The 15,978-nt window shown below is 40.7% G+C and overlaps 1 protein-coding gene across 1 annotated transcript in view; it reads left to right on the plus strand.

Moving 5' to 3' along the window:
• Nucleotides 1–15,271, plus strand: part of LOC127940446 (retinoic acid-induced protein 1-like) — a 54,650-nt gene extending 39,379 nt beyond the window's left edge. The window contains exons 2-5 of the mRNA XM_052536139.1: nt 3,637–9,356; nt 9,848–9,941; nt 10,640–10,689; nt 13,863–15,271. Coding sequence (XP_052392099.1) covers nt 3,654–9,356; nt 9,848–9,941; nt 10,640–10,689; nt 13,863–13,871 — 5,856 coding nt within the window. The 5' untranslated portion in view covers nt 3,637–3,653 and the 3' untranslated portion in view covers nt 13,872–15,271. The remainder of the gene's footprint in view (nt 1–3,636; nt 9,357–9,847; nt 9,942–10,639; nt 10,690–13,862) is intronic.
• The last annotated feature ends 707 nt before the right edge of the window (nt 15,272–15,978 follow it).

A 15,978-nucleotide genomic window follows, 5' to 3' on the forward strand; every position in this document is an offset into this window, starting at 1 on the left:
CTCACAACTTTTTCTCTGAATTGTGTTTATATATGGCTTTATAACACAGAATTCTGAGTTTATCTTGCAATTTTGATTTTATAACTCAAGTTTATATCATGCAATTTTGTGAGATAAAAACAAATGTGTACCATATGGTGTAGATCAAAATGCTTACTGCAAAGATAAATTATTGAAAATTGTACATGGGACATTTTAACTAAATTGGAAAGTCATGACACTGAGTCATTTGTAATTAAAAACTATAATAGTGTACTTTTTATGGACCTCTCATTTTGTCTTGTAATAGATATGCTTATTTACAAGGTAAATTGGTGAGGAAACCAAAAACACTTGAAATACTGTGAAGAAGAAGAGAATGTTCTAGACATTCCAGGGGTCTGCTGCGGACAATGCCTTTAATCCTTTATTTTCCAGAGAACGCCGTTTCTTCTGTATGGTTCTGTTCTTTAAAAGGTCAGCAAAAAGCCGCGATGATGTCAATCAAAATGACATCTCCGAGGGATAGGCCTCATGCCTGGCCAAGACAGACAGTCCAGTGGAAAGCCTCCGATCTGATTAGCATCTTTCAGTCCACTGTGAACCATTCAAAGCAATATGAGCCATCTCTAGAAAACCGACACTCTTATATAATAATATTTGTAACCCCCCAATTGTCCCTTAAACATATTTGCCTATGGATTCAGGTTGTAAAGTATGATTTTACTAAATTAATGCATCTGACTTGTGTAAGAGTGTGCAGTTCTTGCAGGAAGCAGATTAAATTTGTTCCTCAAATTCAGTTCATGTCCTTAACGGACTGCACTGAAATTGAATCGACCCCCTACCCTGACCTTCACTCCCACCTCCTTTCCTTCTTCATTGGCATCTTCTTTCCTGACTCAATGTTTGCTCTGGTTGAAAGCTCCTTATGTGCAGATTGCCTTTCTTGTGCCTTATGTCCCTCAATCTCATAACTAAGCTGTGTTATGAAGGATTCAGAAAATGGCAGAGAGCTGGTTTATTGGTTTATTATTTCTCAGAACAATCAGTGTGAGAGGATTCCTTCACCTTTTTTCTAAACCAGGGAATTTTTATTAATATAGATCTTGACTGCAGTGGTGGTTCATGTTTGTATGGTGCCCTGGGCGACCCACCCCTTCAGCCACCCCTTTAATTTGAAAAAAAAAAAAAAAAAAAAAAAAAAAATAATATATATATATATATATATATATATATATATATATATATATATATATATATATATATATATATCTACAATGCAGAATATACACACAAATTGAATTTTTTACTTTTACACACAAACACACACATAATGTTGTGACATGATTGCAAAAACAAACAAAACAAAAACAATAATAATAATAATACAAATGTATACTTTAGCACAAAAAATGGTGAAATGGTAAATTGATGTTTTAATAATGATTTGATAATGTCTAAATATAAAACTAAATGAAAAACTTGGGAATGCTTATTTGGGGCATTGAGTAATCCACTGCTGCCATCTAGTGCCATTTATGTTATTTAAAACAAAAAGTTTTTTTTCAATAGATGGCAGCAATCTTTCACAAACACATGGCACATTTTTGTTTAACTTATTTCATCTAGTTTGAGAAATGTAGATCTTCTTTCAAGTTAATTTTTCAAAAAAAAAATAAAATAAATCTTAGAGTTAGAGTGAAACCTGCCTCCAGAGGTGATGTAATCAAGGAAAGGTTATTGACTGCAGTTGAGATAAACACACATGCAGACATAACAGAGCATACTCTGCTTATACATGAAGTCACTCTACTGTTAATGAACGATTGCATTTTGTAGTAGGGGTGCTCCGATCACGATCGGCCGATCGTTATGCGCATCTCGTCAGTAAAGCCGGTTTTCTAATCAGCGGTTAATTCCATCAGGTGCTTGATTTCACATAGAGCAGCTGTTACTACACAGAGCCGTTGTTAATAGAGAAGATGCGCAAATCCACTTCATTTTCAGCGTTTTTTGGCGCATTTTCTCAGTTAACAACGGCTCTGTGTAGTAACAGCTGCTCTATGTGAAATCACGCACCTGATGGAATTAACCGCTGATTAGAAAACCGGCTTTACTGATGAGATGCGCATTAACGATCGGCCGATCGTGATCGGAGCACCCTTATTTTGTAGTGAAAGGTTTCATGGGGAATTCTGCCTCAAAGTAAGTAGAAGCTCATTGAGCTCACAGCTGGCTTAAACATATTCATCCACAGTCTGTTTCTGCATCAACAAGTCTCAAAAATACAACTTGAAGAAGAATTACTGCAAACAGTGCCTACAAATCAAGAAACAGGAACAAATCTTTTTTTTTTTTTTTTTTTTACCTACATATCTTTTTTAAAGTTGCCATCAATTCACACTTACTTTGTAGCACCACAGAAAGTTTGATAAATATAGCCATAGATTTTGACTCATGTTGGATATGGGCCAGTCCATAATTGTACAGTCATAGTTAGTCCTACAGTAAGAGTATCTCCAGTACCCCTGGAGACAAATTCTGCCCTCTCAGCAGACCTAGAAAACGTACTGTACCTTTTAGACCATGCTCTCAACAGATCTGTGGCTGTGTCAGCAACACAGCCACATATAAGTCTTTAATCAGCTGCAGTAGATGTCATGCAGTGTGTTCAAACAAGATGATCTAAATGCCAATGATTCCACAAAAAAGACTGTATGGGAACAAATTTAGAAAGCAGGATCAGACATGTCACTTGCTCACTCTGGCCAGCTTGTACATTCCGCCACATACTGTATGCATTTTTAAAAGCTTAAAGCATAGATCCGAGTGGTCCTATTTGGGTCACTGTGTAAACAAGCAGAGCAGCAAACAAGCACAACTGAAGCAGTAGTGGATGGTGGGACCTCTTGGGAGGCTGCTATGAGGGGAGCACGTTGCTCTTGGGCCTGATGGCTTCAGACGGTGCGCTAGTGAGATGAATAATGTGCGTGTCTGATGGGACTGAGCGGCCATCCCTCGACAGGCCTACAGCTCCGGAGTGGATATAGAACAGCCTCCATCTATGCCTAAAACACACTTGCTACTTCAAGCTCACTGTTGAGTTAAAAGAATATTACCAGAAAGTCACATTACCGAAACCGTAGATTGAAAACAAAAGGGACAATAATAATAGAACCCTCTCATTGCAAATGGATGATATTGAATATAATGCTGGTTTTATTTAAACATAACACTTCATGATCCAATAATAAAATGCTTTGTTTGTTTGTATACATGGTCCTTATGAACACATCGATTTTTAACCATTGTGTGTTTAATAATAATAATAATAATAATAATATTGCTGCACCTATCATAGGTATTTACGACACATCGCAGAACAGATGGGCTCAAATTCCTAGATTTAATAAAATACAACAATGATTGATTGAGCTGCAGTAAGGGAGAATAAGATTTTATAGTCTCATTGAGAGAGATATGATTTGATTTTATGAATGACCGAGTATGTGTATATTCTAATATGATTTGTTTTAGGGCAAATACAGCAGTGAATTCAAATTAATTGAATGAGAGAATAATCACTGATAAGAAAATGAAGCCACTAAGCACAGACTCTCTCTTTCTATTTTTTCTCTCTCTCTCTCTTCAAAGAGCCCCTAGCCAAAGTCATGCAGTCCTTCAGAGAGCGGAGTGGTTTCCATGGAAACCAGCACTGCTACCAGCAGGAACCCCAAGAATTATCGCGCCTTGAGAGTTATAGACATCATCACAGCCAGTCCAGACAGGGCTACGAGCCACACTCTCTAGCTGCTGCAGGGATGTCAACAGCGGGAGTGGGTTCTAAAGACTGTTATGGACAGCAGACCTATCCCATCTACACCAGCACCAGTGGTACTCAGACTAAAAAATCTTATAGAGGAGCCAAAACTCCAAACCAGCATCTGCAGGCTGGCTACAGCAATCACATGGGCACTGGATACTCAGCCCAGTACATGAGTGAAGGTCACTTGCAGCAAAAATGGGATGAGTCACCTCAGATGACCCAATTTGAGCAGGATATGGTGGGACGGCTGGAGTCTGGGGTCAGTGGATCATCCCTGTACCTAGAGCAGAACATGCTAGCTATCTCTCAAAGTCAGTGCCATCTACCTTCGCAGTCATCTGCCCCAACCTATACAAGTTCCCATCAACAGGGCCTCCCACCCAATCCAGCACCATCTCCTTTAATGTATTCACAGGGTCATCTTCATTTCCCTCAGCACTCACAACCCCTGCCTTCTTCTTCATCATCTTATTTGGAGAAATGTAATACAATGCCACATGGCTACAAAGGCTATGGTATACCACCCAATGTCCAGTATGGAAGACAACTCAGCAATCACAACAGTCTAAAGCAGAGTGGATACAGACCTCAGAATAATTATGGTTATCAGCAAACTCCATCTAGATCAGGATTTGAACAGGGTTCCATGCAAGGAATGTCTGGTACACAAGAGAACATTCAGAAATTCCAGCACTACAATCCGCCCCAGCAAAACTACTGCATAACAGATATTTCTGTAAGGTCACCAGAACAATACTATCAGACCTGCAGTCCAAGTTCTAGTCATTCACCTGCAAGGTCGGTGGGAAGATCTCCCTCATACAATTCCACACCATCCCCCTTAATGCCAAACCCTGATTCATTCCAGTATGGCCAACCACCCATCAACCCTGGTGCTTCATCATCCACAGGTTTGCAAGACCAAAATATGCTGATGCCCCCTCATACTCATTCATCACCCAGTGTGAACCACCAGTCCCAGAGCTATTCTGGTTCCATGAAAGAACGATTTTCAGAAAAGCTCTTGTCCAACCCCAGTTTGTGGAGCCTTAATGCCCTGACGTCTCAGGTTGAAAACATCTCCAACAATGTCCAGCATCTGCTGCTGTCTGAGGCCCTTATGGCTAACAAAAAGACCAGCAAACGAAATCATCCAAAAAAGGAAGAAGACTATAGAGGTCAGTTAAAGGGTATGGAAGAGTCATCTTGTCCTGATAACCAAAATGGTCCTCGTCCATCTGATGCTTGCACCATTTCCAGGTCCATGACAGCAGACCTCCAGGAGGGAGGATACTCTAGCAGCACTGAGGACCAGATGGACAGGAGCTACTACTATTTTGGGCAGGAAAAAGGTCAAGCACAAACCCAGACACAGTCACGTCTCAACCTTGACGCAATGTCCACTTGCTCCTTAAACTCAGCTGATGATGTATCTGTTAGGTCAGGTGACTCAGTGCGAAGTCTTCAGAGTGTAGCATCTGAGGATAATCTCAATTGTGACCCAAGAGTTCAAAGAGTATTGACTGGAGAAGAGCCCGACAGCTCTCTCTGTTGCATTAGAGATGAGCGTTCTCCTATCGGTGTAACAGCTCCAAGTCCTATGAAACAAGAGAGTAATTCACCACCAGAAATAAAGAGTTCAGAGAGCACTCTAAAGGAGAACTTTGAGGAGTCAGCATGGACTGAGAGGATGGCTGATGAGGAGGAAACTGGACAAATAAACCTGTCTGCAGAGAATGACTGCAAAGGAAAGGTTGCAGGAAATCAAGAGAAGTGGATGGAGGATAAGAAATGTCCTTCTCTTTTTCATAAAATAAATAAAGCAGTTCTAGAGGAAGGTTACTCATATGAAACAGAAGGAAATATCTACCAAGGACTGCAAAACAAATTTGATTCAGAAAAAGAAAACTCCGCAGAGATGGACTGTTTTTCTGAACTTAATCAAAAAAGTAATGAAGGCACAGGAATAAAGTCAGAACATTTCAAAACAGAGCCACAGACCAATGCTGAATTGCTTGTGAAAACATCACCCAGCAATTCAGAAACTGATCTGTACTTGCCAGAGAAAGAAGAAAATGTAAAGAGTGAGAATTCAATAGAGAGCCTCACATACACTGAGGGACCAGTAGACACCCTTGAGGAGCAGACGTCTGTCCTCTCCCATAATTCCACTGAGGTGAGAGATGAAAAGGAGAGTCTGACAACCTCAGATGAGGTCATTAATAATAGAGCAAAACCACAAGAGTCCTTTGCAGAAGTCTGCAGTACATTTAAGGAGATAGGAAACATGCCACAAGTCGACATAGAAACTGCAGAAAGCTTTGCCCAGGACACACAATACAGAAGCAATGAAAGGAGGTCAGCCATATGTGACAATGCACCTCAGCCTTACACTGCCAAGATGGGCTTCTCAGCTCTCAATGAGAAAACAACACCTTTGGCTCAGGCTAGGGATCATCACATTGATCGTAGTGATGCAAAGGTACTGGAGCCAGACTCTCCTCAGTTGCCGGGCAAGTCAATACTGCACTCTGCACCATCTTGGGCTGACACCCCACCCTCTCCCAAGAAAGGGGATGAGGATATGGAACCAGGCATAAGCTGTCCCAGTGCAGTGACTCCCTTGGCCAAAACAGAGCTTATAGCCCCATCTGCACATACAAGAATGTTTGGTAAGAAACATGCAAGGGGCAGGAGAAGACTAATGCATTCAAGTGCGGGAATCAGAAGGCAGCTAGTTGTGGAAGGAGACAGTGCTCCAACTTCTGCCCAAAATCCCAGTATGCCCTCTAGCAAAAGCACCCGTATTCTTGATCAGTTGGAAACTGCACATCAGGATATTAGCAGTCAAACACCAAAACTTGTGACAGAGAGTATACCATCACAGATGTGCACTCGCTCCTATGGTTCACAAAGTAGCCCAAAAGTCTGCCCTCAAGAGAGAAAGAAACCAGGTCCAAAGCCTGGTCCAAAATCAAGTTCAAAACCAGGTGTGAAGCCAGGTCCAAAACCAGGTCCAAAATCAATTTCAAAACCTGGTCCAAAACCAGGACCTAAACCTGATGTTATGCCCAGTGTAAAAACTGGCCCCAAAACAAGTTTAAAATGTACAGTACCCACAGAAAATGTAAAGCCTGGTCCAAAACCTACTTTAAAGCCAGGTCCTAAACCTGGTCCTAAATCAAATTCTAAACTACGCTCAAATCCTGTTGCTTTGGCAAGAGAAATACTTGTTACAATGCCAAGTCAAACCTCCACAGAGTCAAAGCCAATTGAGGGGTCAGTACCTAAAGGCCCAGGTCGACCAAGAGGAATCACCTCTAAGATTAAATCAATAAAACTAGATGAAAATGTTCAAATTACAAAAGACCATATAAAGGGCACACACTGTACACATGAACTTATTTTGCAAGACACGACCAGAGCATTCACTTTGGACACACTTGTTGGTGTTGTGGACATCACTAAGGATGAAACTGTGGGTTCCACTTCTGAATCTACTCTAGACAGCAGCTGTGTGAAGTCCTTAGCAAGAGATCAAAAGTCCATGGTACTGAGATCACGGAAACAAAAGAAAGAAAATGTGACTGAAGTTAAAGAGCAAGAGAATGGTAAATCAGCTGGGACACCTTCACCAATGTTCATACACTCACAAATACAGGATGTTACTGTGGATCAGTCATGTAAGACCGAATCTTCAAATCTTGAATTACCTGAGCAGAAGGATGTTTCTACAGACTCACTTCAACAACCAAATGAAGAGGTGGTTTGTATCAAAAGAAAATACAGTTTACCATCCACAGAAAGCAAAAAGAGAAAGAAAGGCGTTAAAGAAAGTGAAGTTAAGACACAAGAGCCTCAATCAGATACATTCACAGGAATCTGTACTGCAAAGGGAAAGCGAAAGAGAGGACAACACTTGCAAACAAAATCTATTAGGACCACTGTGACCACTGATAGCTCTCCCACTGATGACATCAGTGACATGCCTTCTGTACCTCCTCAGTGTCCCACTAAAACCAAATATTTGCCTCCTCGCAAAGGCAGGGGACTTAAATATGAGGCAATGGTTCAGAAAATCACATCTCCAGGGTCCAAAAAGCAACCTGTAAATATCCAACCAGATATTGTACCAGAAGAATCAACATTAAAACTGTTGCCACAGGTATCAGAGCAGAAAGAGACAATGGAAACCCCTGAGGTGACTCACGAGGTGGGCGAGGGTACAATAAGTACACAAGAGACCCAAAACACAGGTATTCAAACTCCAAGGAGGAGAAAGTGGGCCACTGTAGAGAGCAGCGATGCACCAGATGTAGCCCTGGAGGCTGGGAGCCTCATTATCAACACACCAAGGCTAGCCAAACAGAGAGCCATTAAGAACAACCATGAAATGCATCTGAAGCAACGTAAGAGGAGAAGAAAAGGCATTGAACCACCAGAAAACATCCCTATTGTGGAGCAACAGGAGCCTATCCAGACTGATATTTTGCCCCCACCTCCATGCTCCTTCTCTTTACCAGAAACAGCTGAACAGACACAGTATGAAGAGCCACCAACAGAATTATGCTTACCACTAATAAAACCCAAACGAGGCAGGCGGCCATCACTCAAAAACAAACAGGAGGACCTATCAAGTCAAACAGATGACAAAGTAAAGGAGAAAAGAAAGCCTGGACCAAAAAAAAAAGTTAAGAATGTCCTCAAAGTTGTAGTGAAGAAACCTAACATAAAGACAAAATGCAGCAATGATCTCAGCCCATCAGTGAAATTGCAAAACTTGCATCCAGCAATTGGTAACGGAAAATGTTCTTTTAGACCATATGTACACATTGACAGTTCTTTGGAGCTAGCATCTCTTTGTACAATTGTCAACAGGCCTGAGGAAGAGCAGATGCTCAGCAAGGCAAGAAAAAAGAGTGCAGCTAAAATAAAAAACGTAGTCACAGTTACCAAGGCAGTATCAAACTCCTCGGTTATGCTACAAGGGCCCTTAGTTAACAAAAGCCTAATTGACAGGAGTCTTACATGCTGCCTATGTGGAAAGCCAGCAAATTTCAGAGAGCTTGGGGACTTGTGCGGCCCCTATTATCCTGAGGACTGCGTACCACGAAAAATGCTGTCATCAACACACAGGAATGATTTCAGGCAGAACAGCAACTGTGCAAATGAGACAGAGGTCAGCTGCATCATAGAACAAACGAATTCACAGAGTGCATGTGAGAAGGATGTCTATCAGGAAGGGGCAAGTGAAGGACACAGCGGCCATCCCAGGAGGGGGAAAAGGGCAGTTAGGGAACAGTTCAGAACCCGCCCCACTTTGCGGATGAGGTTCAAAAGACTGCTGCTGCTGCAGAGAAAACTAAGTGGAACTTCTCCCACTGCTGGTGAGGGGGGCAGTGGAACGGCTCTGCAGAAATTGCAGATGGAGGCTGAGGTGAAAGAGCACTGGGCTCATGAAGCTTGTGCTGTCTGGACCACAGGCATAATCCTGGTAGGAGGCAAACTCTTTGGGCTGAAGGAGGCTGTTCAGAAAGCTGCACATGCAGTAAGCGTTTCATTTGTATTAAATGCACTTAATAACTTCCTGCACTGATAACTTCCTGTACAAAACATGTTTTGATGTTTGAAAAACATATTCAGATATAGCAATATACACCACACTGTATTCCACAATGCAATTGGTGGGTTTTTGTTAAATGTGAGCCAAAATCATCACAATTAAAAGTACCAAAGACTTAAACTACTTCAGTCTGTGTGCACTGAATTTATTTAATACATGAGTTTCACAATTTGAGTTGAATTACTGAAATAGATGAACTTTTCCTCAACATTCTAATTTATTGAGAAGCACCTATATTATTGATTTCTATATTTAAAAAAGAACCCAATGATAAAAATAAAATACATTAGCTCTATTGGGTCTAGAATTATATTAGTTATACTATATTATTTGCAAATGGTGATGGCTAGGGGGGCTGTCAGGAAAAGGGTCAGTATTTTAGAGAGTAGCTCCTCAGGCTTTCTGTCTCATCACAGAAATGCTCCAGGTGCCAAGGTGAAGGAGCTTCCATCTGCTGCAGCTGGAAGAGCTGTACACAGAGGTACCATTATGTCTGCGCCAAAGAGATGGGTAAGAGTTCTGGCACTTAGAAATGTGATATATTTACTGTCCATCTAATGACTCCACCTATGAAGCTCTGTTTAGGATCTAAGCACTGAATCCAAGCATATAGAATTACTATTCCTCCTGTAAGATTCCTCCTACACTCACACACCAGATTTTTAACTATTAAACTACTGAAAGACCTGAGCAAAAGGTTCTGACTAACAGGTAAAAACAACCAACCACACTGTTATGATTTTTATTTGACATTTAGATATAAGTAAATCTGACACTGGTTCAGAATATTTTTTTCTCAGAGTTACTTCACGTAATTAACCTTATTATGACAATGTTGTAGTTTACATACTACAATTCATGTGACTTGCTTTTCCTTGGAAGCTTCCTGGGAACTGGTTTGACTGATAAAAACCTGTGTACTCCAAATCCCAGAAGTTGCATAGAAATATAACTGGCAGATGTCGTCAGTTCTGGACAATATGCACCAGATGGTTCATGAATGCTCCATGGCGTGTCATCCAAGGCTGAGACTAGTTTCCCTCCATCATGCATTGCTCTCCGCCATTAGAAATTGACATCATATAAAGTGGTAGTTACATCATGGATTAAGTCAGAAATTAGGGCAAACTAGCTTTGCATTTCCAGTAGCATTTTCTAATTTCTACCTTTAACTCTTTGCCTTTCTTTCCTCTGTATCTTTTTTCCAGGCTGCACATTTCAGGAAGAGACCTTCTCCATTAGGTGTCCGAAACACAAGGTAAGCAGGTGAATTGGTTTCACACACAGCAAAGGACATCTCTGATCTAAAAGACAGTCCCATTATACCATGAACTTCAGTGTCCTTGTAACATTCTACCACCTCCCTAACAACAGCCAGGAGTGAAACTAGACAGCAGAGCACAGTTCCTCATCAGCACCATCTCTCAGGACAACAGATGAGCCCTGAGCATATCTCACCCTTATCTGTCTGCTATTGACTGGGCAGCTCTCCACTGACAGGAGAAGTTAGTGAGGGATGTTAATTAGACATTCTAGGCTCTCTCTCTCTCTCTCTCTCAGTCTCCTTGTCCCCCTTTAGGAGCCACTAACTTTAAAGAGCAGAAAAAAAGAAGACATTTAGAAGTGCTGCCTGATGATTATTACTCGTTGGGGAACGGCTAAATTTTTCACTCAAGGTCTTGGATCTTGCCTGAAGCGGAAAGCCATCCAAAAGCTTAATTGCTCCTACTGATTTCTCAAATTCCTAAAGCCTAAACATTCTGCATTATTTACTCATCCTTCACGTCATTCCAAACTCACTGGAATCCAACGGGAACATCTTTGAAGAATCTTTGCACAGATCTTTTCCAAACAACGACTGCTCCCCCCAACTGTCAAGTACCAAAAAAGACTACAGACCATAAAGACGTCCATGTGGTTTGTCCATTATATTCAGAGCCATGACAACACAACTGGGAACCAATAACGTCAATCCAGGCTTGACAGTCTGTCAAAGTGCCATTTTGGTGACGTTGTAGAAATAGGTTGTGATTTTATGTATAGAGATTTTATAATATTGTGTGCTTGTATGATGTTTTGGCTCTTTTTGGAGCTTGGTAGAACTTTTGTTGAATGACAAATAGCTGCATGAAGATTCTTCAAAAAGTTTTCTTATGTATTCAGGTTGACCATAAGTTAAACTCATTTGATAAACCTTGTGGGGTAATGTTGGTTACTATGCACATTTTCTAGTCACTTGTTAGTAGCTGATAACCTGTGCAAATGGTGCACAACCTGTGCAAAGGTGCGGGCCAGTTCTGGTTGCAAAGGTGTTCTGAGTGTTGCTATGATGTTGTTAGATGGTTACTTGGCTATCTAGATATGGCATGAGAATTTTTTCACGGATTTTTCACCAATGTCCAAGTCTAATACTTAGGGGTTTTTCAAATCCCTAACCTAAGCTTTATGCAGTAATATTCATAATGCTCACCTTTGCTTAGATTCACATGCTTCTTCATTCTTGTACTGTTCCATTTCGCTGGTCCACACGCCACCTACAAGTAATCTGTGAACTACAACAGAGGCAGCTCAGGGAGATAGACAGGAAAAGGGATAGACTGAACAAAAAAGACCGAGAAAATGGGCATGGCAGAAAGAGAGAAAGAGTAATGATATTCAGCAGTAGTACAGCTTCCTCTCGGAGACAGTGAGACAAAACCTGGATGGAGATCAAAACAACCCGCCCTCACCTCTCTGGCTCTCCCCCTCCCTTCCTCGATCACCCTCCCACGACAAAGAAGAGGAGAACGAGAGAGAAAGAGACAGACAAACTGAGCGAAGAAGAAAGTTCAGAACAAGCAGGGGGATCTAAGGGCTTTGGGTCTTCGGGATGCCAATTTGCCGCTTTAATGAAACCGAGCGGTAGAGATACCACCCCCGTCCAGGTCTCCCAGGAAATCTCCTTCTTCCTCTTCATCTTCCTCTTCTCCTCTGTGCTCACTCTTTTAGGTTAATGTGGCTTGAGAATATGACAGCAGCAACACAGCGCTTTAGGTCAGGCTGAAGGGGGGCAGGACACGAGAATGATGTCGTTCTTTCCCCTGTGCTTGCATGAGAAAAACAGCATTTGCATTTCCTGAAGGAAACACCAGTCCTGGCCAAGCAGCAGAAGGATAAGTTTTGGGTGAATTTAGGTTTGAACTACGGTTCTGAGTGTATAAAATGCAGCATCCACGGTACTGACTATTAGATGACAAAAAAATTGATAAATATGGCGAAAAAAAGAGAAAAGACAAATCATATCAGTGTGCAACTAGATGGAAGGAAAAGAACACTAATGCAAATGTTGCAATGAAGCCACTGTAATAAGATTTAGAATGTTGAACATTCTATCAGTGTAAGTCAATAAGACATTCTCCATTACTACAGCTGTGATCGGAGATTACTAGATTACTAGACTAGACAGCTCGAGCTGAACTAACTGCCTGTGTTTGTTTGGAACACCAGAACGTTTGATGAATATCAATGCAGTCCTTCCTCGCAAACACTGCAACACGACTGCGGATGCGTCGCGTGTGTGAGAGACGTGCAGACTACCCGCGATGAAGAGCACGAGGATTAGTTCAGAGATCAGAGAGAAAGCGAGGGATCGGACCCAGAGCAGAGGAGGGAAAGAGAGCGAGCGCAACAGCAAGAAAAGCTGCGGAGGAGGAGGAGAGACACATAAAACAAGAATAGCAACCGTGCCAGCGTAATTATAGGAAACGGTCCTGCAGTGTGTTTGAGAGAGCGGGCCGGCTGTAGATCCCGGCTCCACAGTGCTTTTATATCGGCGCAGCCAATTAGAGAGCGCGTGCAGTGCGTGATGCACAACCGCCCCGATAGTGCACCTCTGCTGCTAACACACGTGTCATGCTAAAGACTGCAGATATGTATTACTGTAGAAGTAATCATTTATTTATAATATATGGCAATAGTAAAAACAAATACAAATATTTTAATGTTAAATATTGTTTCAATTTTGTTAATTCAGCAAATTTGTGTACATCACATTTTTGTCCTTGCCAAACTGATTATCTGCACATTTTTGGTTAATATCTTGTTTCAAATAAAATGTGAGTACATAAATAAATGAATTAAATTAAATGAACTGGATAGAAAATGAACTGGATAGAAATAAAGAGCTGAATTAGCCATGGCAGCTGTACATGAGTAAGGAACTTTTCATGAAGAATTATGACATTTTAAAAATAATGTTGAGGATGTTTCTTTTCTTTCATTTTTTTTTAAGATATATTGTTTTCAAGTAAGACAAATCAACTAAGAATTCATTAATCCATTGCTGTTTGTGATGTTGTTTTGGCTTGAAGATGTATATGACCCAGTAATATTTCAGAAAGCTCCAGAATTATTTCTCCACTCTTACACATTTCAAATGGCTCTGTTTTTCAGGCAATGTAACATCCCAACACATGGTGAATGTCACTCATGCAGTAGAACAAGGACATGTCTGCCTGTGTGCTAGCTGCAAGTCGCTGTGGACACCTGAAACACCGAGAACAACAGGAGCTTCAGTCGAAGCACAAAGATACTGTAGCAATACCGACCCAAGATCAGATCATCTCTGAATCCATTCAACCAGGCCTAAACACAAGACCCTTCATCACCAGACGCTTGAAAAGGGAAAGACGCTTTTGTTCTGAATCCGAATGTGCCATTCTTCCATGCTTTTCCGTGTTCTGGAGCGGATGCTATCTGTCAGGGACACCTGGTGGCAGATTTGGCCTGCTGCCCCGAGCACTGGCTGGCACTGACGCATTTCCGCTGAGGAAGGGCAATTGAAATATGAAGATGTCATGCAACATGCACTCACTGGATGTATTTAAATTTACACTCAATGTTACAAAGGAAAAAAAAATGAAATTGTACATGGTGTGCTTTACAGGTCTAAATATTCTGATATCATGGAGAGAAAAAAAAAGAACATATAAATGCATTATTTTAATATATTGCTACTCCAAGATGTAGGCTTATTTTCATGTGCATTTGAAGACAAAACAGCACCACTGAGATGTCCAACTGTGCATCTGGATGACTAAAATATCTTACGTTCATGTTATGTGTATCAGCTGCTCAGCATTTAGGCTTAGTTCACCTAAAAAAAAAAGAAAAAGAAAATTCTGTCATCATTTACTCACCCTCATGTCGTTTCCAAACCTGCATGGGTTTCTTTCTTCTGCGAAACAAACACAAAGGTCTAATTTTAGACCGTTTCTTAAATGCCAGTCTGTATATCACAGGATTTTTAAGTATTTATGGTGCATTTTTGTCATTTTGGAGCTTGACCGCTCCAGGCCCCGTTGACTTTTAATGCATGGAAAAGGGCAGCTTGGACATTCTTCTAAATAACTCAAATGCACAAAGGTGTGAAACGACATCCGAACGAGTAAATAATGTCAACGGTGTATTTTTTGGTGTTGAACTGTAAGCTTACGAAAGCCTCGGCAAAGTGAAACGATCTATACCACAAACCGATTTTACATTTCTGTTCATGTTATTTGTGAAACGACGCAGAAGACAAGGTGAAATGAGAATTGATAGTCATTGAATCAGATGTACATGTGACTTACAGAATAAAACCATCACTTCACTGCAGTATAACAGGTAAGAGATGACCGAACATCACATAATTATTTGATTCCTGATTCCAAGTAATTGTGTATATAAGTATTTGACGCTGTTTAAATGTAAGATGTGATGTACTATTATAATTGTGTATAGTATTTCTTAGAGATGTTTATTTTCTATAAAACGAATATGTTATTGCTTACAAAAGTTATTAAAACGACGAATCAAAATGACGTTTTCTTTGCAATTGTATTTGTTTACAGCTCATACTGCGATGCTGGTTGTTTTTGTATATGTAATACTGCCTTGAAATATAATAGATGTGTGAACATGAACATCTGTCTTTGGAATTGAGATGAAAATCACGTTTTGTTTTCTTTCTACGCATCTTTTTGGGCGTTCAACACAATTCAGTGCTGTTATCCTTAAAGATGTCTCTGTACGTCTCACAGCCTGTGCTCCGAAATTACATCTGGAGGCATACGAGAAACAGATCTACGCCTGCTTGCTTTCTTAACACCTGTATTTACTCTGTCGGGTGCTTCTGTTGGTTTAGAAACCATTCTGTTTCAGGGCGAAGAGTCTTGCACAAATGTTCAGCCCGTCTGGGCTCAAAGGAATATAAAAACAAGTGAAAAATTGCATTGACACAAATGCACTTATAACGAAGTCTGTGGAAATTATGTCCAAATGCACAGCTCTGCAACAAAAAAAAAAACTAAAACGGGAGACTGGAGCTTTTATACACAGATAGTGTAAATATATCAACTGTTACAAATATAAAACACTCTTATCCTGGGAACACAGTTCCAAGATTTTGGCTAAAATCTGTGAGATGTTTAATGTGGTGTCATGGGTCTTGTTCGTCAAAGCTGCATTTATCTGATCCGTGAAATTTTATAACAGTTTCAAATAACTGTTTTCTATTTAAATAGCTTTT

Source organism: Carassius gibelio, chromosome A3, assembly GCF_023724105.1.
Source record: "Carassius gibelio isolate Cgi1373 ecotype wild population from Czech Republic chromosome A3, carGib1.2-hapl.c, whole genome shotgun sequence".
NCBI lineage: Eukaryota > Metazoa > Chordata > Actinopteri > Cypriniformes > Cyprinidae > Carassius > Carassius gibelio.